Genomic DNA, 21,649 nt, shown 5'->3' with positions numbered 1-21,649 from the left:
AGGTCCCTAAAATGACAAAATAAAATCCCTATAAATTTGTGATTTTTAAACATTTTAGCATCTTTAAAATAATCCTATATAGTTCCTCAGATATTCTGACTGCAATTTGCGTGATTTCAGGCTTGGCTTTATGTTTACAAGGTTTCTCAACCAGTAAACGTTTACAATTTGGATTGTATGCGTAACAAATTTCATTTTTTTCAAGTGCTATATACGTATTGTAAGATATTGAATATTCTTAGCATCATTCTAGTTTTATAAGGTGTCTGAAATAAGTACGAAACATTTGCTTAAGTTTGAAATTTACATTTCCGTTATTCTTTACAGATACTTGGTAATAGGAGAAATTATACGTAGTTGTTCATCGTCAGTTATACAAATTTTTAAATAACAATGGTGATGGAAGAACAACAGTCTGATATGGAGTTAGATTCAGAGAGAGTTCCTGTACCGCAAGTGCAAAAATCAGTGGAAGACTCGCGTATAGAAACAGTTAATAAAGTTACAAGCATTTCTAGAGGGAAACCCAGACTTAGAAAAAAGGCACTGCACGCTGCGATACTAAAACAAATGGAATTTTACTTTAGTGATGCAAATCTAAGTAAAGATAGATTTTTAAGTAATTTAGTTAAAGAAGATCCATGTAAGAATTATAATGTTAACATTATGACATTATTAATTGTCATTTGACATTTTAAAATTCTATCTTTGAATATTTCAGATGTGGACCTCAGTGTTTTTCTAAAATTTAATAAAATAAGAGAATTGACTACTGATATAAACAGGATATCTAAAGGTGTACAAGCATCTACAATATTATCGTTATCTGAAGATGGTATGAAAGTACGACGTATAACACCAATAGCACAAAAAGAAAACACTGATGAATGTACAGTTTACGTACAAAATTTACCTCCAGATACAGATCATGAAACACTGAGTTCAATATTTTCTCAATATGGTCAAGTTGTATATGTTTCTATTCCACGATTTAAAAATAATAAAAAGATAAAAGGATTTGCATTTGTAGAGTTTGATACAATTGAAAGTGCTAAAAACTGTTTAAAGGTAAGAGGAACATATATAACAATGGAAAATTTTTAATTACTTTATACTATTGAATTAATATATTTTAGGCATTTGAAAAAAAAGGCTGTGTTTTACCATCATATACAGCTCCTGATAAACTTTTAAGCATTACTACATTTGATAATGCAGAAAAAGATGTGACATTAGGAAATGAGAAAAGTATCTGTTCTGAAAATACTGCTGCTAATGAAAAATTGGAAGACACTGAAACAGACAAAAGTAATGAGCAGCAGATGCACACAAACATCAATAATACTTCAGAAAATTATGATAATAACAATAAAAAGAAAGCAAAAAAAAGAAAACACTCAGATACAGAATCTGCAGAACCAGGAGAAACAGAAGAGCAAATGGACAGTGAACTGATAAAAAGTAAAAAGAAAAAGCTTAAAAATCCCAGTGATTTACACAGTGGGGAAATGGAATCAAGTAATGAAAAACAAAGTGATGCTTTTTTGGAAGGTACACAAAGAAAATTAAATAAATGTGAGAGGAATGTGCCTTTAAAGGAAGAACAAGTATCAGATAATTGTGATGAAAATGAACAAATGGTAATTGATGACAGTACTATTCTAAATAATAAAGAACAAGAAAATACAAATGAAAAAAAAAAGAAAAGGAAAAAGCGGAAGAAGCAAAGTAAACTGGAAGATTTTAGTTATAGTATAGGATTACAAGTTATGGCTAAGAAGGACTGGAAATGTCTTAGGAATAAATACTTAGAATTACAGAGAAGTAAGATGAAACAACTCAAACAACATTTAAGAAAAACAAGATGGACTCAGTGGTCGAATTATGAAAAAAATAAACCTGAAAGGGTAGAAAATGATGAGAAGGACAAAACGGGGAAACAAAATAGTATATCTGCATGTCGTTTCTCATTTACATCAGGAGTTATAGTTAAAATTGAAATGGATAAACCATGTACAGATCCAAAAAGTTTAAAGGTATATATATATGTCGAACATGAAGATATAATGCGAGTAAAAAATAAATAAATAAATATATATAATTTTTATATATTTTAATATTTTCAGATGGAATTAAAAAATAATAGTTCTGTAAAATATATAGATGTTGAAGATGGTTCTTGTTTTGCTTATGTAAGATGTGATACAAGTGAAGCTGCACAAGCATTTATACAAAAGTCTGATGAGGAAAGAAATATGAGAATATTAGAAGGTAAGAGAACGTTGTAAATATTTTAGTAGGAAGTAATTTCATTTATGTCCTCTTGTGTAGGTGAAGAGGAAAAAATGTATTGGGATAAAATCTTGCATGACAGAGAAGAAAAATTGAGTAAAAAAGTAAAAATCAAACAGAGAGGAAGGAATAAATTACTAAAAAAGGCAGAAAAAGAACTTGGGAAGCATATCAAATTCGATGAAGTGTAAACTTAGAGTACTCTTTCCTGTCAAATATACTTAACAATTATATATAAAACAGGTGGTTTTATATCATGAACTTATAAAAACAGAAATGATAAATAATATCCAACAGCATTGTTACAAATAAATCATATATTGTTTTCATTATGATTCTTTCAGCTATGTATTTTAAAAATTACCTATATTTAAGTCTCTTTAATGAAATTAAGAAATTTTTATCATTTAATATGTCTTTATATAAAAATCCATCTGCAGTTTTAATTTTCTACCATCTTCCCCTTCCACGACTTCTGCTAGAATCATTACGTCCAAATCCTCCTCCTCCACGTCCTTTAAAACCACCGCCACCACCTCCTCTTCCAAAACCTCCACCACGTCCAAATGATGGTCTGCCACCACCTCGTCCACCACCATGTCCTCCACCACCTCTTTTTGCTCCACGTCCACCTCCACCTCCTCTCTTTTGTACAGAACCAGGAGGTTTAGGCAAAAACCTTTGTAAAGGTAACAACTTAGCTGGATCTATGAATAGCTGTAATGGAATACAGTAGTAATAATTAATGGAAAGTAGTTGTTAAATTTGATTCATATATATAAAACAAAATATACCTGTGCATCCTTTTGAAAACTGGATGCCTTTATATTTTCGGATAATTTTATAGACACATAGTAATCTCTAATGTTGCCAAATATTTCATCTATTTTTCCAATTTGTTGTTTGTTTTCTGTATAAATTGGAGCATTAAAGAAGGGTACTTGTTCTATATCTACTTTAGCAACTAAGTCATCTTGAACCGTCCATGTAAAATGCCCTAATGGAGTCACTTGTTCTGGTGGACCTTGATCATATCTATAATATATGAATCATTATTATATATCAAGTGAGAAAGTATGAAATGTAATAATTACCCTCTTCCACCTCTATCACCACCACGGCCTCCTCGGAATCCTCCTCCACCTCTTCCACCACGACCTCCCCCTTTACCAAATCCGCCGCCACCACCGCGACCTCGGAATGACATCTTTTTATTTTATAAATACTGAAAATAATTCATTCTATTGTTAACTTAAAAATACATATAAGGTTATGTACGAAAAATACATAACTTCACAGAAGTAAGAATGTAGAGTAAAACCACGTGTCTAACCTGTAAAAATTATGGTCAATAAAATGATAATATTTCTATCTCTATGCAGTTATACGATATTTTTTATGATTCAAGTTATTAACTGCACAACATATCAGAATTAACTTTGTCACTATGTTTATATAACTGTAACTACACTCTGTTATTACAAAATAGCGGCATTTCCTTCCGTGAGCTACAGTTTACACTTATGATTACAGTCTGCGCATGCGCGTTATGAGCATGTAGTGATCTAACACGGCATATAGTACTTGAATGAAATGATTTAAAAGAGTTTAAGGTATTAATTACATAAATAGAATAATATTGTGGACTATTTTGTTTATAAAATTAACGTAACTTTATCATATCTTGTATTTTTAAATTCAAGTTTGATATCAATTTTCATTACACTTAACTTTCTTGTATACTATTTTTTTTATGTATACTGTAATCTGCTGTTTATATCGCCATTTTGTAAATAAGTATTAGTAAATACACAATATACATTCAAAATGTTTAGTTTTTTTTACTATAATATATGTATTTGTCATTTTTTTTTTATTTAATATTTCACATTCACAATTTTTCCAATTTGGACATTTGGTAGAATTTTTTAGCTATTTGATTATCATGTGGATGGCTACCCCCAGCGGGGTACCATCTTCGCGTTTGCTAGGTTATATCCTTTATGGTATTTGTAATTTGAAAACAAATACTAATGAATTAAACATAACCTGAAAAATAAAAATAGTTACGACGTAATAACTAACATTTTAATATTTGAATATTTAACATGTCAAATTTTTCTACTTAGTATTTCCGATTTATTACAGATACAGTTCAATAAAGATTAGCTCAGTATCCAACTATCTTTTAGCCGTAATTTTATAACACTCCTTTGAGTACATTAAATCAATACAAATAACATCACCTAAACGACATCAGGCATACATTTTTTCATTCGTTCCTGTGATGGTATGACCATTACTACCATTTATTTAATTTGCAAATATACTATGCCATCATTTATATTGGAAATTCGTATCATCTAATATCCTAACCTCTTACACATTGTAACTAGCAGTAAAAATGAACTATACGCCATCTTCACTTTTACTTCAAATAGTGCAATTATATGTAGTGCAGTTTAGCTGTTGTTTAGATAAGATAGGGAAGGGTTATTACAGATCATTTAAAAATATATCCCATTGTCATAATTCGTTACTTAATGAAAATATATAAAGTAACTAGGCGACAAAAATGTGCTCATACTCTATGTGACTTGGCGGCCAACATGATATGTTTTAATGCTTCTTGTCGACAGAAGGGTGCGTTTATCATTTGGCGTAAGCAGGTGCACGTGAGGTGACGGTGACCGTCTGCTAGACGGGTCAGTGTCAGTGGCTACGTGCATAATTTTCCTCGTGACCATCCCCGGGTAGTTTTGAAAAAGTTTGTTTCAACATTAAAATCACGACCAGTCTTGTGTGATTATGTTACATAGACTAGACGATCATCGGACGTTATAATGTTCACAGTATTTCGCATGTTACTAACACTAATCCACTTTTCATGTGACTTATTTGCCGGGTTTTATAATTGCTGTATGATCGTTCATCGCAAGTGTACTGAAATCTGGTACCGTGAGAACCTAAGGACAGAAACTGAAATGCTGACGCGTGTCGCGAACGAAATGAAAAAGCTACCAAGGCATTTAGTGATCATTTTCGGCGCGAAGGAGGACACTGTTTTTGACTGTATACGAATTATTGGATGGTGTATTACCCTTGGTATACCTTACATCAGTTTCTTTGACATCAGTGGTAATTTTCATTTTTGTTTATTGCTTTACAATGTCATCGTTCCTATCATTATATCTTTTTACTTTTTTAAATAAGAAGATACATGAATCTATATGAATCTCATCTTTTTATGCCAGTCATTCTATCTAAATTCCAAGAGATAAATATTCTGTTGATTATTTTAGATTTGTCAATGTCATATCTGGTTTCAGAAAAATTTAAATGCAAAGAAGATAGAAGCGGAACATGTAATTAAGGTACTCCTTTTTGGTAAAAGAATGTAGAAACAATGGTTCTGTCAACTTAAATTTGGAGTACTTCATGACTTAAATCTTATCTTAAACTTAATTATTATTTAAATTTTTAGTAGAACTAATGTTTTCAGTTAGTTGATCTTATAAAGTTTTTCACGTAACTAATTGAGAATATCTTTGTATTGTTAATATTTCTCTGCATACATATTTATTTCATAGAGTATTTATTCTAACCTCAAAATCGAAACATATCTTGGCATTAACTTAAAGTTCCCTTCCTAGGATTAATTTTCTTTATTTTCTTTAATTTCGTATCAATCTTTTTTGATATGTGGGTTTAAAAAAAATCATAAAATGTTTATTGTAAAATGCTTTATTCTAATGCTAAATGTAGTAATAATGCAACTTTTTTGTAAACTTCTATCATGATTTACATATATCCTTAGTTTATTTAAATAATTTTTTACAAACATTATGTTTCCATACAAAAATTTTTTTTGGAAACATACTACAAATCTTATCATAAGCTGTTGATTATATTATCTACTAGCTAAAGTTCCATTATTACTACTATTATCTACTAATAGTTTGGACAAAAGTATATTTAAAAATTGTATAATTTTTTAACAAAAATTCAATAATAAAATAATAATAATGCATTAAATGGATTTGATTCTCTAGGATTTTTAGTAGAAATTATGTAGCAAATATTCAATTGTAGCAATGTGAACTTATTTTATAAGTTAAAAATGTAATTATTTGAAAAAATGTAGTTATGTCAAATAATTTTCGCATCTTTAGAACTGAATACAAAGTTTACTTAGTCTTATCTAGTCTCAAGGATAAATCAAGTGTGCGTGCGATAGTATATTCGAATTCGATTAATTTTGCTATTAAAAAGATACATAATTATATGATATATTATTCAACTATTGCTTTGTTACTAAATCAATAAAAAGTACTTATAAAATGTTTTACAATTAGAAAATTATTAGAAAATGAATTTTATAATTAAATTTCATTGCTAATTATATCATGTTTATAATTAATAGTATACTTATAATGATTTTTGTTGTTATAGGTTACTTAGTCCGAAATGAGAATTTATTGAAATACGAACTCGCAAAAAGACGGCCCGATTTACTGGATCGCATCAGTTGGAGTAAACCAAATGCAGGATTCACACAAAATGGAATAACCGGTGCGTTTCCTATACAAATAATGTCTTATAATTAATAATATATTGAATAGGATCTAATTCTATAATGCTGGTGAACATGGTAATGTATATATGTATCGTTCTTCCTAATTTATAGACTTCAAATTGAAAACGCGGATATCTTTGTTGTGCGCATCAGATGGAAAAAAAGAAATAGTATCGTTAACAAAAACATTAGCTGAAGCTGTCGTCACAGGGACGATTAAGCCGGAAGAAATAAATATCGATTTACTTAATGAGAAATTAAATTCACGGGGAATTCCGGACCCTGATATGGGACTAATATATGGTCGCCTTTGTTCCACGTACGGTGTCTTGCCATGGCAAACACGAATAACAGAATTCTAGTAAGTTTATTTCGATCATATATAGTTTTCGTATTCTTCAACATTTTTTACATTCAATTTGTAATAATATGTATTTTTTATTTCAGCACGTTACCTTTACACGTTAGTTTATCTGCAAAGGATTTCACGTGTCTGTTAGAAAAATATAGTAAATCCGAACAACGATTCGGAAAATAACTGGAATTGTTGTTCATTTGCGAAAAGTTTTTGTATCCAAAAACAAGAAGAAACAAACAAATGTGAAACAAAATATAGCTTCTAAGGACATTTTTTACAAAGACTGAATTTAAAATAATTTACAGATACTATTTTATAAGTGGTTGCGTGCTAAATAAACTTATAATGGCTACATGTGTGGCACAAGTGTCGTTTCATGAACCGATTTTAACGTTTGCCGATAAGAAGGAATTTAGGTAGCTTAATTTGAAGAGTTTCTCATAAATAAGAAAAGAAGATTCCACAAAATTCTGTAGAAGCGAAACATTTTAATTATGCAAAATAATTGTCCTGCCATAAGTTAATACTATAAAAAATGGAGAGAAACATAAGGAATGTGATATTTCGTTTTTCTCCTCAATTAATTAAAGATTTCGGTTTATTTAGTTTTAATATACTATATCAATAGTGTGTTAATGCTAAGTAAAATATAATTTTAAAAAATACAAAGAGGAGTGATAAGTAGACTATTAAAAAGTGATAACATTTTAAAGAGGAAAGTATATTGATTTAAACTCAAGTACAAATAAATTTAGGTAGTTAAGGTAAAATTTTAGTACATGACGTTGATCAATTTTTTAAAGTTTAACTAATATATCACTCTTCTTTCAACTTTATATTTTCTAAACAAAAACCAGGAGCACTCACGCTTTATGAATAAATATATTATGAAATTAAAATCTTGGCAGCTGTTGCATTTTATTTATTAAGACGGTAACATTCCACATATACATGTATAATTATTTATTTCTAAAATGGCCATGCACACAAATATTTTGATATTAAAATGATGACAAGATTTTTACTTTTGTCTGTGGTATTTATCTCGTAAAAATTCGTATTGTGGAATCAAATTCCTAAAATATAAAGATAATTCGTTTTTGCATAAGCCTTGTATTATTTATTTAACAATCCTTTCTATAACTTAATGGTTTTAGAAACTTTAATCGAATTATATGTGATTATAATCGGGTCATTTCTATCATTTAGGTACTCTTAAGTGAGCATTATTGTTTGTTTGTTATTATTTGCTTGTAAATTAAGAACATAAGATCAACAACCATGTAAATTCTATATGTATATTCTACTAAATGATCAATTTTCTGTTAGTTTTGATCATTTAATTGTTAACTTCTCTTTCATAGTTACTTCTCTAAATATTACATATTATATCTATGATAAGATCTTTTTTAAAGAACACTAATAATATTAGGATCAGGAATGGTATTCATCAATTTGCTTCTACATTAAACATATCATTAGAGATTTAGCAACTATCCGATTAACCGATTAACTGGTTCTCAAGAAGCTGACGTCTTTGCCGATGATTTTCAAAAGCCCTTACAAAACGCGTCAAATTTATGATTGTTTAATATTACAAACTCGAAAGTAAATTTTTTAACATTGTTATATTTATTGAAGTCTTTGCTCTGATAAAATTAAGATATAATTACCAAAGTTTATAGTTTATTAATAGGTATTTATAGTATATTAATTGGTGTTTATTTAGTTTATTTTATACTAACTTATTACTAATTAAATACTAATTATTATTTTTAATTTTTTATATAACAATTATGTTACATAGAAATATATACATATAAGTAAGTATACTATATTACTACATATTAAAAAATATTAAAATCATACTAAAGACAGTAAAGGAAGTACATTGTACTTCTATTTGTATATCTTATCGAGTTATTAATAATACTACAAATTTAAGGCTGATCAATCGGCTTTTTTTGCCTACTAGTTATTGACTACAAAAGTGGCCGGATAATCGGCTTAACTAGTCGTTCACTAGTCGGTACATTTCTACCAATTCATTATGTTTTACATTGGAAAACGAAAATAAAAATCAAATTAGTCGAATTACGGCCAAACGTAACTTTCTAACTTAACCTAACTTTCTAACTTAAAAGATTAAAATGACCAATTAAATAGTAAGTATCTAAACCATTTCTTTAATTGATCTGTATCTTCACCATCGATGTCATCCAAATATAAAATTCTCAGCAGACTGTCTATGATACCTTCCACTGGTACGTAGGCTTAACATCGGATTATATACTTTTAAAGATGTCAGTCCGGCTTTTTCGTCCACACAGCAAGTATGTATATACAATGGTTGTTGGCGAGCAGGGAAACAACCATTTTTCAAGATAAACTGTGCTATATTGTACTTATATACGCTGTACATCTACGTGGGAGAGAAAGGAGAGGAGGGAAAGGAAGGAAGAGGAAGAGGACATAAGAAAGAACGACAGGAATAAAAGCCAGCTAACTTTTCTGGAGACGCAATCACGTCTTCAAGAATTGCGTCTGAATACTTTAAAGTTTATCCTCAAGTCAGATTGGGGAATACTTACGCACTACCGGAAGTTCCGATGTTGTTATGCTTGTGTCCTTAAAAAGTTAAAGCAGAAATCATTAATTCGATAATCCGTAAAGTTTATAATCCGTAAACTTCGTTCAATATCAACTGTTATTAATATAATTTGTAAGAATTTGATTTGTTTTCCAAATAGGTCGTTATTTTTCTTCTACACTTTTTTCCTACTCTATAGAATTTGTGCGCACTCGTTTATTAGGTTCGTTTTATCCGGAAGTAGATAAAGAAGAATTGATCTTGTAGAAGTTACACACATTTTGATGCACGCATAGGGCATATTGTTAGATTTATCTTTTTGTTTCAATGTTTTTATTTGAATTTAAAAGATACTTAGTAATTGTTTTAACAAAATTAAATATAGGTTAAATTGGAAAGATGACGAATGAATTTTTATTGTTACAGATTTATTGCACTTAAGATTTACGCAAAGTTAAATGCTCCTTCCTTCTGCTTCCCCGCTCCCGCGACTAGTGGAAGACGATCCAAAACATTTAAGAAATACATATATAATAAGAAGGAAACATTCGCACCTGTGTCGCGATTGTTGTGTCATGATGGAAAACAAGTGACCCAGATTCGCCCCTAGAAAACAAGTGCCTCTACCTGTTGCACTTCATCCCCGATGCATGAAAGCCTTTATCTACTAAAGAAATATGTAGACATATTTCTGTAGAAATATTCTATAGAAATATTTCGCCTTTTATAATATTTTTTCCTTTGAATTTTTTTATATCTTTCTCGTCTACTTGAAAATTATAATAAAGCATTTAAGAATATTAGAATTAGTGTTAGCATTAGAAAAGAATAAAAGGAAGAAAATGCTTTTTTGTAAAAAGAATAGGAATGAAAAAAATTAATAATTAATATTCCTTGCAATTTTACTAATTTGGCTTTCATCGCTTTTTATCGACGAGAATAATTCTCAGAATCATTTTTGGGTCGAGAAATCGGTAAAAAAAAAAAAAGAAATATTTAAAAATGAAAAATCGATCTAAATCAACAGGAAGTAAAATCAAAGCGTGTTTAGGAGAAAGAATCCTTCTTTCTAGGTGCTACACTAAAATATCACGGAAGTGATAGTAATCGGTGGAAAGGGTAGCACGAATGAAAAACAAATACAAAACAAACGATGAAAAATAAATACGTGAATATTCACTTAAATCTTTATGCAAACTTCCAGTAGCTTTTTGTATAACCATTTATTATAGAAGCACAAATCCCGAATATGAAATATTCTTCTATCCAAACTGAATATGGAATGAATAAAAAACAATTATATAAATTATTACAATATTTCAATAACATAGAAATTTCCGTAGAGTATAAATATTTATTCAAATTTCCGATATTTCTCCAAAGATCCACCCACCAAACAGAGCGAATGAAATCAAATACCACATAAATGGGAAACAATTCTAGAAGAAAATATTAGACATAAATTACAACTGTTCACCTTTAAATTAAACACAAATATTTACTCAAATATTCAAAAATTAATCTTTACCAAACAGAGTATGTATGTAATATATATGTATTATAATGTCTATGTATATGTTACGCCATGCGGCTTGCCATAGGTCATATACTTAACCGTCGATCGTGGCACTACAATGTCGCAGACGAATCGTCGCGTCTGCCCGGCAAATAAACATTGTAGTGGCAAGCGCATGGTTCATTAAGCAGGGCGACTTCCAGAAACGTCGACTCGCGGCCGTTATTTTACCTCGCGTAAAAGAATGTGGCGTGATCCGAACGTAGTGGGGTTAGGTTGGTCGTCTTCCAGAAAAGACGAAAAAGATCGAAGGGCGATCAGAACTTTTCGAGAAGTCGAACCGTCCACACATATCATACGTCGCGCATTATTTATCAACCAAAACGCAGTTATATTTTGATTTTGTTCCATTTATATCTCTCTAGTTAATAAGTTGTTGAAATAAACATTAATTTATTTGTGTTAATTCTGTGCAATTTCATTGAACTACCCTTATTATCATAATAGAAATAAAGGGATCGATCAGTTTGTGGCGTCGATTATTTAATCGTAACGGGAACTGACAACTCTCGTTGACGTGCTATCTCGCGATCGCGTCTCTCCGCGAACGGTCGAAACAGTATATTTTCAGATTTTTTTCAAATTTTACAATCAAAATAGTCATGTCTTATTATAGTGCTATTGTATAACCAGGCTTGAATTTACTTTCACGCTAAGGATACTATAAGCGTGGGGCTGCAAAAATACTTATCAACAAAATTAGTGAACAATTATCACAGAAAATACGTCTGTTAGTATGCAAAGACTGGGATACAAATTTTAACTTTGCTAAAATGACGTCTGTTAAATCAAAACGTTATTGAATCCTTCAACGAGTCTCGCTTATCATGGCAGTTTTAAAAACACTTTTGTCCATTGCATCGTGCGTATTCTAATTAATAATAATGTATATATAATAGTAACAGTAATAATCCAAGTGAATTGTGACAGATTAACCAAAGAATCTTTAAATATTATATAAATATTAAAATATTAATATTTAATATAAATATTAAAATATTAATATTTAATATAAATATTAAAATATTAATATTTAATATAAATATTTAAATATTAATATTTAACAAGCATCGATCTAGCCAGGTTAAACTTTTTTAAATTTGATTTACTTGTAGGGGCCCCAAAATGACTATTAGCTTCAAATCTCCTGTATACGACTCAGCAAATCATTCCTATTCCACTAAACCTCTCGAACAGAAAACTTTAAACCGTTTGTACTATTATGTGGAGCGATAGTCAGAACAGTCGTGCAACCATGGAGAGAAACAGTTACAGATCGATCAGTGTAATCCATGTCAGCATTCTTACTTGGCCAAATCACTCAGATAGAAAATCTGAGACTATTATATTGAAAAATCGTGAAAATAATCGTGCCAGTGTGAAAAGAAGCAGTTACTGATAGATCAATCCGTGTTCCATCTCAGAAGTCTTGGTACAGGGATCATCGATTCTGTTCGGTGATGATTATTATTTGCCAAGACTCATAAATAATAAAGGAGATAGCCGGTGGTGTAATTGAATCAAAATAATGTAGAGGTATCGTGTTATACGCCTCGGGCAATCATAACTCAGGCTATCTCGTCTATGTGTCGGCCCATGTCGGCCCGAGGTGACTACGGGGGATGCGCCGAGGGTGTCTCTATATAAAGGGTGTCATCTCTAACCCCGGGCACTCATTCCACCGCAGCAACAGGCCGCAAACGTCGCGTATCCCTTCTGCGAACGCGATAGTTTCCTTTCTATTTCCCTACCTTTCTTCTTCTTCTTCATTTTGTGCAACAAATTCACCGCGATCCACCCACCAAGGGGAGGAACTTGACATATTCGGAGACCATCGAGAAAAATTTTCGATAGTCATAGCAACTACACTTGCGACATGGTGAGTGATTCAATCTTCTTGTGAATTTTTGGTGCACCGGTGGATCTTTCTGTTTGGACCTTTTTCTTGCTATTATACTTTCTCTTGGCTTTTCATTTATTTATGTTCCTTCTTTTTGCAATAGGTCTAGATTAGGTAAAAGGTGCTTTGTGTATTAAAATCACGGTGAAAATGTTACTAATCTTCAGCTTCTGCATTCTTATGTAATTTGAAGTTTTCTTTTTTTAATAGAATGCATATTAACCTTTTGTGTTGTTGTGACTGTTTTGTGTCAAAGGAAATGGTACCACAATTAGAGGCATACTTTGATCTTGATTTTGTTAACAATCTTAGATAGTTTTGCGTCAGAAGTCTTATTGTTAGTAAGTGAAGTCTGTTGTCAATTCTATTAAAAATTGCCTGCATTGTCTTGTGAATTGATAATAGTTTTGATAATAAATGAGACTTATTGCGTTCGTGGCAAATATGTAACAGTTGTCGACGCGGTAACCACAGATTAGCAAAGAATAATGACAAAACAATGGAAGCGATATTAAAAACGTTCAAGTATCTTCTATTCTATCCCTGGTATAATATTATTTCGTTTGTAATTATTCTACAGCTTCCACTGTTGTTTTTCTGTTTCCATGTAATTCAATCAAAACAGCAGTTAATTTGAATACTAATCGATCTTCTTCCATTGAATTGACTAATTAGATTAATTTTAAATATTTTACAAATTATGAATGTTTGTAGTTATGGACAAATAGTTACACTTTCTTGTAGGCCATTGCAAATGAAACTATAAAAAAGTTTAAAAGTTACATGCAGCTTAACTTTCTTTTTCAATTTGGAATATTAAATAGATGCAAATATGATGTTTTGAAATGAACTTTATAATTTATATATTTCTATTAATGGAATGGAAAGACCATATAATTACAGTAACTAGTTTGAAATTTCTTTTGAACTTGTTTTTAAAAGCTTACTTTCTTCTATAGAATTGAAAATTATTTTAATTAATTTACAAAACAACATATAATTATATTAAGGAAGATGAAGGTAACTTTGAAACGTTTAAAAAGTCTCCATTTCTGAAACAGGCACTCGTACCGCGTAATGTACCATTTGAAATCATTTAAGCTCGACCGTACGCGTACAAAATGAAATCCGAATGAAGTCCGAATTACACTAGAATTTTATTTCCATGAACAAATCGTAGATAGTGAAGAAAATTAATGCATTTTAGCCGCATAAACAGTTAGTTTTCTGAAAAGTTTAAATAAATAAGATAAATAAGAGTTCATTGATTATTTACATAATTATATTATGAATCTTCTTCGATTACCTATGATATCATCTCATTAATTAATGAAGGAAGCAAAATGGAACAATGATAGGAACTTACTAATTTTCTCTATCTACAATTTTTCATTCAATTAATAATAGATTATATTCAGACAAGAGGATTTAACTATTAACCAACATTTCATTCCAATAAATGTGGTTCAAGAAAATGAGAATCTATTGTAATTCGTTTCAAACATTTGATAATACTCCCACGTATTATACACATGAAATGATAATAATATAATAATTTATTTTCCACGCATTGCATATTTTAGTATTTTCTGTTTCTTCTGCTTTGCGTTTTTATTACCTTTACACAATATCCATTTTTTATCTCAACAGTAACATCGAAAGTAGCAGAATTGTTCTTGTACAAATTAGTATCTTGTTACACATACAGCTCATCAGATCATTTCCGGTCAAGTAACTCTAAATGTTCTCTATGTAGAATCACTTTAATTTTCATTCAATGTATCTATATTTAATACTTACAATTAGTTGCATAAAGCTAATTTGTAGGATTTCATTCCATAAATAATTAATTATATTTTTATTATATTTTATTATATTTACTAAAGTTTAGTACTCCTTTCGCATTTTGGACGAAGCAAATTCTTCCGTATATTTTTCTGACAGAAAAGAATATTATGAATAAAATATTGATTTATTTAAGGATGTCATTATTTCTTTTGGAATTTTACATTTCTCCTTCTATATATATAATTACTCGAATCGAATTATCGATATATATTATTCTATATATATAATTACTCGAATCGAATTATCGCTTAATCGAATTATAATCAAGTTATTACACGCTCGCTTCACGAACCAAAACCTCTTTAACTTTTCGTTGCGCAACTCACTGCTAGGAAAAAAATTCCATATTATTTCAATTAGACACAATTTTCAAGCCAATTTGTTTATAATAAAGAATAGATCTCGTTATCTTTTTCTGACACGTATCATAAGTTATCGATATCATTATACATATATTTTATTATAAAATTCCCTTCGTTAAACAAATTTCTTAAAAGCAAAGAGAAACGATATATATATATATATATATATATATATATATATATATATATATATATATATATATATATATATATGTAATGGATATATGTATATGATTTTATAAATATATATATATATTTAACATTATATAATATATATATATAATTCAACTGATAAATATTAAATTAATAAAAGAAATGTATTATAGTACGTGCAGACAGCATATAGGTTAGAGAGTCGTTCATTGCATTTCTCCTTCCGTTATTTTCGATAGCTCTGACGAGATATTTCTTTTGCCAGTGACATATATTTAAAATTCCTCATGGTTACACCCATCTTGTTTCACCACTTTTCTTACCACTTGCTCGTACAAATTGCTATCAAAAGAGCGGTAGGTGTATCGAGGACGATGGATAACATAATTTGCGAAGTCGATCTTCTTCCGTAGCGGACAACGAATACGATATCAGACGGAGAACGAATTTTAATTTCACATTCATCCAACTTCTTCGTCTTATTCTTTACCCTTCTTTGACGGTATTCTGATAGTTTTTGAGGAAATGCTTTTGAAATTTATAAAGTAACAGTGATCATCATTGCTGAAGTCAAAGTTAAAGAGACTGGAAGAAATTTATGAATAATTCTCTGATTGTGGAACAACCTAACCTCAATCCATGATGGAGATGAAGTTTGGAATATTTCTTCAGTGGTGTTATTTAACGATGATTTTATTTCAACGTGTTTCGAGAAGCTTTCCATTTCTATCGACTTATACGTTTATATGACGGACTGAAAATCATAGTGGCGTAATCACGATATTGAAAATTTGCATTCACACGCACAATCACTTCTACGATGACCAATTTTTTCTTATCTTCAATATTCCCCATCAAATCCAATTTTCCATTATAATCACAAACGTAATCAGGAGAAAGAAATTTCTTACAATTTCAGTCTTGATAAAAAAATCATTCTTATTCTCCCTTTCTTTTCCTCTGTTCTCCCACGAATCTTACTTTCGAATCACCATTGTAATTTTTCGGATCTTCATATTCTTTTCCTTTGTTGCCTGTGTAAACATTCCTCATTCGTCGTTAAAGAAGCCTTGAAGCTTTGGGCCAGGCCAAACGAAGAATAATAACATTGATAATGATCCAGTAGAGCATCGATATTATTCTTGGTCTTGGTTTATGTCGGTTATTCCTCTGGTTATTCTTCCTCGTAAATCCGTACGTTTTTAGTAGAAAACGTAGGCGACGTGGTCATTATGAAGGGCGACCGTGTACAGGGTTAATTAAAGTAACGTAAGACGTCGTATTAATCTGGCTCGGTATACCGCGTTATTACTAAACATCCTGTTAAGACATCTAATAACAAGCCGATATTATTTATCACCGGCTTCCGACGCGGTCACCAACAACGCATATCAAATAATCTGGAGGAATCTGTAACAGAATCTTTCGACCAATTCTCCGCTATCTCGTGGTAATTGTACCATGTGGTATTTCGTGGGCTGAAAATTATAGCAGTGGAAGTTAAGATTTTGAGAATTTAGACTTACTATGTACTAACATTACTGTACAAAAGTATCCGGATACTTACTTATTTTTGAAAATATCTATTTTAATTATAGAAATATGGATAAGTTCCGGGGTACAATGAGATATGTGATCGAAATACTGTGACTCGGTTATATTGGTTTCCAAAATTAAATATATTATAATAAAGCTGGTGTTTGTAATTGTCAAATAACCCTAACCTAACCCCAACTTAACCCTAAATCTTGTAGAATATATATTTCGTTAGTTGACAAACTTTTCATCTTTACCTTCTTTTTCTGTTGAAATCTAATTAACGAAATTATACATTTTATCTGCAAATTCCAGTTTTACATTAAAAAAAAATACGTTTGATATTTCTTTTCATTCCTATTCTCCTACATTCCGATATTTTAATAATTCTATGGAAAGTAGTTTGTGCAATTTTTAAGAGCTTTTAAGAGCTTCTTAAGAACTTTTAAACAATCATTATGCTCAGGAGAGTGTACACGCGAATAAAACGGAAAGAAATACAGGGAAAAGGAAATGTATGAAATTATACACGAAACATCGTTACGCGGCGATTCTTTGGATCTTCATAACTACTCCTTATTGTGTGTCCTGTTCAATAGGGATTTCAGCGTTCTCGAATGTTATGCAAATGATATTATCGTTCGTCCATCTTGTTACGTAAAGTAAATAATCAGTTCTTTCTATAAATATTCCTATGTATTCTCTATGTTACACTTTATTTTATCTTTTTTGTATGACTTTTTTCTCACCTTTGTAAGATCTTTTTCATTGCTATTATTGCTTTTTCATGCTATTATTAATATACATATTTATAAATATCTGTGAATTCATAACATTGTATATCATTTTCTGTATTTTATTAGGTACTTTTTGAGAAAGAGTGCTCTCGGAGATAACTTAAAAGTACAGATTTAAATCTTTTATTGGTGTACTTGAGAGTTCACCAGCAAATTATTAGCACATTTGCATTTCATCGATCTTTCATACGTAACTAATGCCCAAAGGATTTTAATATTCTTTCAGAAGAGCTCGTTAACATCGTTGTATGTGCTGTCCTTCATCTGCAACTGGGCGCTGGTTTCTTCCTCCATATTAACCCCCATGAAGGCTGATGGAAGTTTGAGGATCTTCAAGGATGGGCCCAATGACTTCGAATACGTGCTGAAGAGGCATGACGTCGATAGAAGTTCGGAAGATCCTGATTCAAAAGAACGACGAAGCAGCATAGGGTCCTCTTTCATTAGATACGGCCGCAGCGATCTGGACGGAAATATAGAGAGAGTTTCCAGCAGCGATGGCGATGGTAGCTCAAAGGTGAACAGGTATCCTCGTTTCAAGTCACCAGATATCATCATTAGGTTTGGTCGATCGGGCTTCAAGAACCTGAACGATGACACACATTACAGACACGGAAGAAATAATTTGAATTTTCTCAGGTAAGTGAAAGTGAATTAGATTTTCCAAGATTTTATTTAAATTAAAAATTTGTCAAATACCTATCGAAGTAAAGGAAATTACTGCTTATGCCTGCTAATTGTTAATTAGTAACGAAAGTTAACTGTCTGAACTTTAAAATGTCTTCTGAAGCTTCTGTTGAGAAAACTGGTTACATTTAATTTCGTTCCTCTGGCCACAATTCATCCGTTGATCCATTAATCCACACAGTTATGTGCTTTAATTAGATCTAGAAATAGTACTAGTAGTAGTATTTTCATATGACTACAAAAATTTGGTACAATGAAAATGAAATGAAAACCTACTAAAAAAAAACTTTTTTTGGAAAATAAGAATGTGTGCTAATACTTTTTGTAGTCACTGTACCTAATAATAATAATGTTCATAACGTTCTTCGTAATATTCATTTTCCATACTAGATACGGCCGGAACGTGCAGGTTTATCCTCTAGAAATCGACATGACTGCGATGTGCTCCGATCTACTATCAAATGACGAGATTAACGATCTTCATCCGTACGAGGCGAGATTGCTTCGTCTGTGTAACATTTTGAACAACAGCGATATAGAACATAGAAACAGTCCGGACTTCTTAGAAGACCGGCTCGGTTCGAAACACAATTAAATATGCTCTTGTAATCGATCCATCGCGCCTATTCATCGGAATTCGTGCCAAGACCCGCCGTCAACAGCTCACTTTCGGGACACTGCACCGCAATCGATCCCGAAATTCCGATGGACAACGTTGTTATCGGCCGATCCATACTCAGTTATGACTTGACGAAGACCTGTTACACCTTTCTTCGAGCTTTTAGCCTTGCAAATGATTTTATGGAGCTGGTTGATGCTTTTGTCTTGGTCTTTCAGGTAAAACTGCGCTTAATAGTATTAGACAATTACAAATACATCGGCAACGAATTCTACGTCATATTATTCGTTTGTTAGAACACAATTTATGGATATTTATTACTTACTTTGCAAAATCTTATATTTTCAAGTCTGTAAGATTATTCTCTTCCTCAATTGTTTCATATTAAAACATTTTTCTTCAGACATCAAGTGACATAATTGTCAGAAACAAAAAATGGATTTATCATATTTTTCAATTTTTCTCATGGATCGATTTTAACATTTTTACTGCGCTATTTGGTTTTCACGGAGATATTTCAGTAAGTTCCTTGAATTTTGTAAAGATTCGAGAAGATTTGTGGATCGTTGTGCGATCATATGTAAATAATGCTGTTTGATATTATTTCTGTTAACGCATTATTAAATTTTTTAATGGCCATAATATGGCCCCTTTTGCATAATTTATTAATTAGTAGTAGTGAACTGACGAATGACAAGTTGTGAGTTATAGATTTCTTCTTTATAAATGTACAATTTTACATTAAATAGATTAATCGAATGATTTACATGTTATTTGTTATATATGTTTTTTATATAAATTCATTTGTAAAATTCCATTTGCTTTGCTATCAAACTTGGCCCAATTATGTAAGAAAGTCAATTGCTAACCTGTAACTGCTAATCTGTAACTTGTGAATTATAAAATTTCATTAATAATATTATTCAATTGCGCACAAGAGAGTTCAGATAGATGAATGGTCAATAATTCTAAAAAAAGAAGAACTGTTTGTGTTGAGGTTATGTAACCACTTCAACAGTTTGTATTCACTTGAATCGATAATATTTAATTATGAATGATACGAAACATGATACATGGAAGCAGTGATTATTACAAGTAACAATTTTATAATTCATTTTTAATGAATAAATTTTGCCGTCTGAAGAGATAAGCGTGATAATAAACGGAAGATAAACACAGTTATATGAATCACTATAGTAGAAACTTGGTGTATCAATTTATGCGATAATCTATAACGATCTACCTCACTAATTACTTTTCACAAATTAATTTCTATTTTATCAGTAGTAAAAAATACTTTCCTACGATCTTTTCAAAATTTTATGTCGTCGCTAATTAGTCTAATTATTGATTTATGCCTTCGTAGATAATTGTATAACCTTAAATGATTTCTGTTCATAAAGATCTATTTGTTCGATTAACAAAAAGGCCGACGAATAACGTTGTACCATAACGTTCCTTCTGGGTACTTTAATGTACATCCACCTGCGTATTCAGTGTAAATAAAGAAAATTTCATTGGCTTCGTATACGTGAATCGAGAGTCCACGAGATTAGTCCAAAGAGAAAAGAGATGAAATAAAACTTGAACGTTTCTGCGTTGCAACAATCGTCTTCATTGTCTATAACAAAACTAAATCGTCATTCCATTGTTAGATTGTCGAGTACCTGAAAAAATTTTGGCTAAGTCCTAACAACCTAGCAACAGAGATTTATTTTAAAATAATATATTCGTTTCTTGCACAGAGTAAAGTGCAACAAATCGAACTTTTTTAATATAGTTACATTTAATTTTCTAAAATTATTTTAAATTGATTCAAATCATTATTTATAAATTTTCGAAAAACCAATCGAGTTTACTTATTGCTAGCAAACTTTTCATTTATTTTTTCAACATAAATACATAAAAAACGCATTACCTATGGGATGACCTAATAATATTTACAAATTAATTTCGTATTTGAGATGAAATGAAAAGTTGCCAAATTGAAATAGAGAATTCTTACCTTGTGAAACTAGAAATAATTGTGTCGCGACTGTAATAATTTTCCTTTTTCTTTGTTTATTAGCAGAACATATTTTGTTATCTCTTTTTAAAGTTTTATGGACCTAGTTATTATTTTCTGGAGTATTCCACAATTTGAATAGGAACTAGTATTATGTTACTGTACATTGTCTGTAACCTGAACGTTATTCTTAAAGTGAATGTAAATTTAATACACGCGTATAATTAAATAATTAAAGGGACAAAAAAAGTGACTGGAAATATGGTTTACGTTTCTGATTCATTCACCCCTCTCCATAATATGCGTTTCCTCCTTCGTTTAGGCTGACCCGAGAAAAATCAAGACTTATC

The 21,649-nt window shown here is 30.6% G+C and overlaps 4 protein-coding genes across 9 annotated transcripts; 3 read left to right on the top strand and 1 right to left on the bottom strand.

The window, feature by feature from the left end:
- The first annotated feature begins 74 nt into the window (after positions 1 to 74).
- Positions 75 to 2,605, top strand: LOC117238535 (la-related protein 7). Of its 5 annotated transcripts, none has more exons than XM_033503531.1 (6): positions 75 to 153; positions 328 to 643; positions 722 to 1,068; positions 1,137 to 2,036; positions 2,127 to 2,271; positions 2,332 to 2,605. In XM_033503531.1, the coding sequence occupies exons 2-6, from the start codon at positions 394 to 396 to the stop codon at positions 2,481 to 2,483; spliced, it is 1,794 nt and encodes a 597-aa protein (XP_033359422.1). In that variant the 5' UTR covers positions 75 to 153; positions 328 to 393; the 3' UTR covers positions 2,484 to 2,605. The 5 variants fall into 5 exon arrangements, with proteins under 5 accessions (XP_033359422.1, XP_033359420.1, XP_033359419.1 ...); XM_033503529.1 differs by having other exon boundaries at positions 79 to 220; XM_033503528.1 differs by having other exon boundaries at positions 82 to 262.
- LOC117238540 (H/ACA ribonucleoprotein complex subunit 1) lies at positions 2,521 to 3,838 on the bottom strand. 2 transcript variants are annotated; one of them, XM_033503539.1, is made up of 4 exons: positions 3,626 to 3,838; positions 3,387 to 3,517; positions 3,087 to 3,327; positions 2,521 to 3,009 (listed from the first exon to the last, which is right to left on the bottom strand). In XM_033503539.1, the coding sequence occupies exons 2-4, from the start codon at positions 3,497 to 3,499 to the stop codon at positions 2,743 to 2,745; spliced, it is 621 nt and encodes a 206-aa protein (XP_033359430.1). In that variant the 5' UTR covers positions 3,500 to 3,517; positions 3,626 to 3,838; the 3' UTR covers positions 2,521 to 2,742. The 2 variants fall into 2 exon arrangements, with proteins under 2 accessions (XP_033359430.1, XP_033359431.1); XM_033503540.1 differs by lacking the exon at positions 3,626 to 3,838 and having other exon boundaries at positions 3,387 to 3,530.
- A 1,187-nt stretch (positions 3,839 to 5,025) lies between these two features.
- On the top strand, positions 5,026 to 8,267 carry LOC117238531 (dehydrodolichyl diphosphate synthase complex subunit Nus1). Its single transcript, XM_033503519.1, has 4 exons — positions 5,026 to 5,430; positions 6,745 to 6,864; positions 6,980 to 7,229; positions 7,316 to 8,267. Exons 1-4 carry the CDS (start codon positions 5,136 to 5,138, stop codon positions 7,404 to 7,406), a joined length of 756 nt encoding a protein of 251 aa, XP_033359410.1. The 5' UTR covers positions 5,026 to 5,135; the 3' UTR covers positions 7,407 to 8,267.
- Positions 8,268 to 13,078: 4,811 nt separating this feature from the next.
- LOC117238532 (FMRFamide-related peptides-like) lies at positions 13,079 to 21,559 on the top strand. Its single transcript, XM_033503520.1, has 3 exons — positions 13,079 to 13,271; positions 18,215 to 18,627; positions 19,066 to 21,559. Exons 1-3 carry the CDS (start codon positions 13,269 to 13,271, stop codon positions 19,268 to 19,270), a joined length of 621 nt encoding a protein of 206 aa, XP_033359411.1. The 5' UTR covers positions 13,079 to 13,268; the 3' UTR covers positions 19,271 to 21,559.
- Positions 21,560 to 21,649: the final 90 nt, after the last annotated feature.

Source organism: Bombus vosnesenskii, unplaced genomic scaffold (assembly GCF_011952255.1).
Source record: "Bombus vosnesenskii isolate JDL3184/JDL3185 unplaced genomic scaffold, Bvos_JDL3184-5_v1.1 scf7180000013527, whole genome shotgun sequence".
Taxonomy (NCBI): Eukaryota; Metazoa; Arthropoda; class Insecta; order Hymenoptera; family Apidae; genus Bombus; species Bombus vosnesenskii.
The sequence above is the reverse complement of the archived record's forward strand: the minus strand, read 5'-3'. Positions and strand labels throughout refer to the sequence as shown.

What these genes read in the sequence shown, in the direction of transcription:
- LOC117238535 (XM_033503531.1), top strand. Translation starts at nt 394, where the DNA reads ATGGTGATGGAAGAACAACAGTCTGATATGGAGTTAGATTCAGAGAGA. An exon ending in TTTAGTTAAAGAAGATCCAT is followed by an intron (nt 644 to 721) that starts GTAAGAATTATA and finishes TGAATATTTCAG; the next exon opens with ATGTGGACCTCAGTGTTTTT. An exon ending in AAATATGAGAATATTAGAAG is followed by an intron (nt 2,272 to 2,331) that starts GTAAGAGAACGT and finishes CCTCTTGTGTAG; the next exon opens with GTGAAGAGGAAAAAATGTAT.
- LOC117238540 (XM_033503539.1), bottom strand. Translation starts at nt 3,499, where the DNA reads ATGTCATTCCGAGGTCGCGGTGGTGGCGGCGGATTTGGTAAAGGGGGA. An exon ending in GGTGATAGAGGTGGAAGAGG is followed by an intron (nt 3,328 to 3,386) that starts GTAATTATTACA and finishes CATATATTATAG; the next exon opens with ATATGATCAAGGTCCACCAG. An exon ending in GTTTTCAAAAGGATGCACAG is followed by an intron (nt 3,010 to 3,086) that starts GTATATTTTGTT and finishes ATTCCATTACAG; the next exon opens with CTATTCATAGATCCAGCTAA.
- LOC117238531 (XM_033503519.1), top strand. Translation starts at nt 5,136, where the DNA reads ATGTTCACAGTATTTCGCATGTTACTAACACTAATCCACTTTTCATGT. An exon ending in CAGTTTCTTTGACATCAGTG is followed by an intron (nt 5,431 to 6,744) that starts GTAATTTTCATT and finishes TTGTTGTTATAG; the next exon opens with GTTACTTAGTCCGAAATGAG. An exon ending in ACACGAATAACAGAATTCTA is followed by an intron (nt 7,230 to 7,315) that starts GTAAGTTTATTT and finishes TTTTTATTTCAG; the next exon opens with CACGTTACCTTTACACGTTA.
- LOC117238532 (XM_033503520.1), top strand. An exon ending in AATAATTTGAATTTTCTCAG is followed by an intron (nt 18,628 to 19,065) that starts GTAAGTGAAAGT and finishes TTTCCATACTAG; the next exon opens with ATACGGCCGGAACGTGCAGG.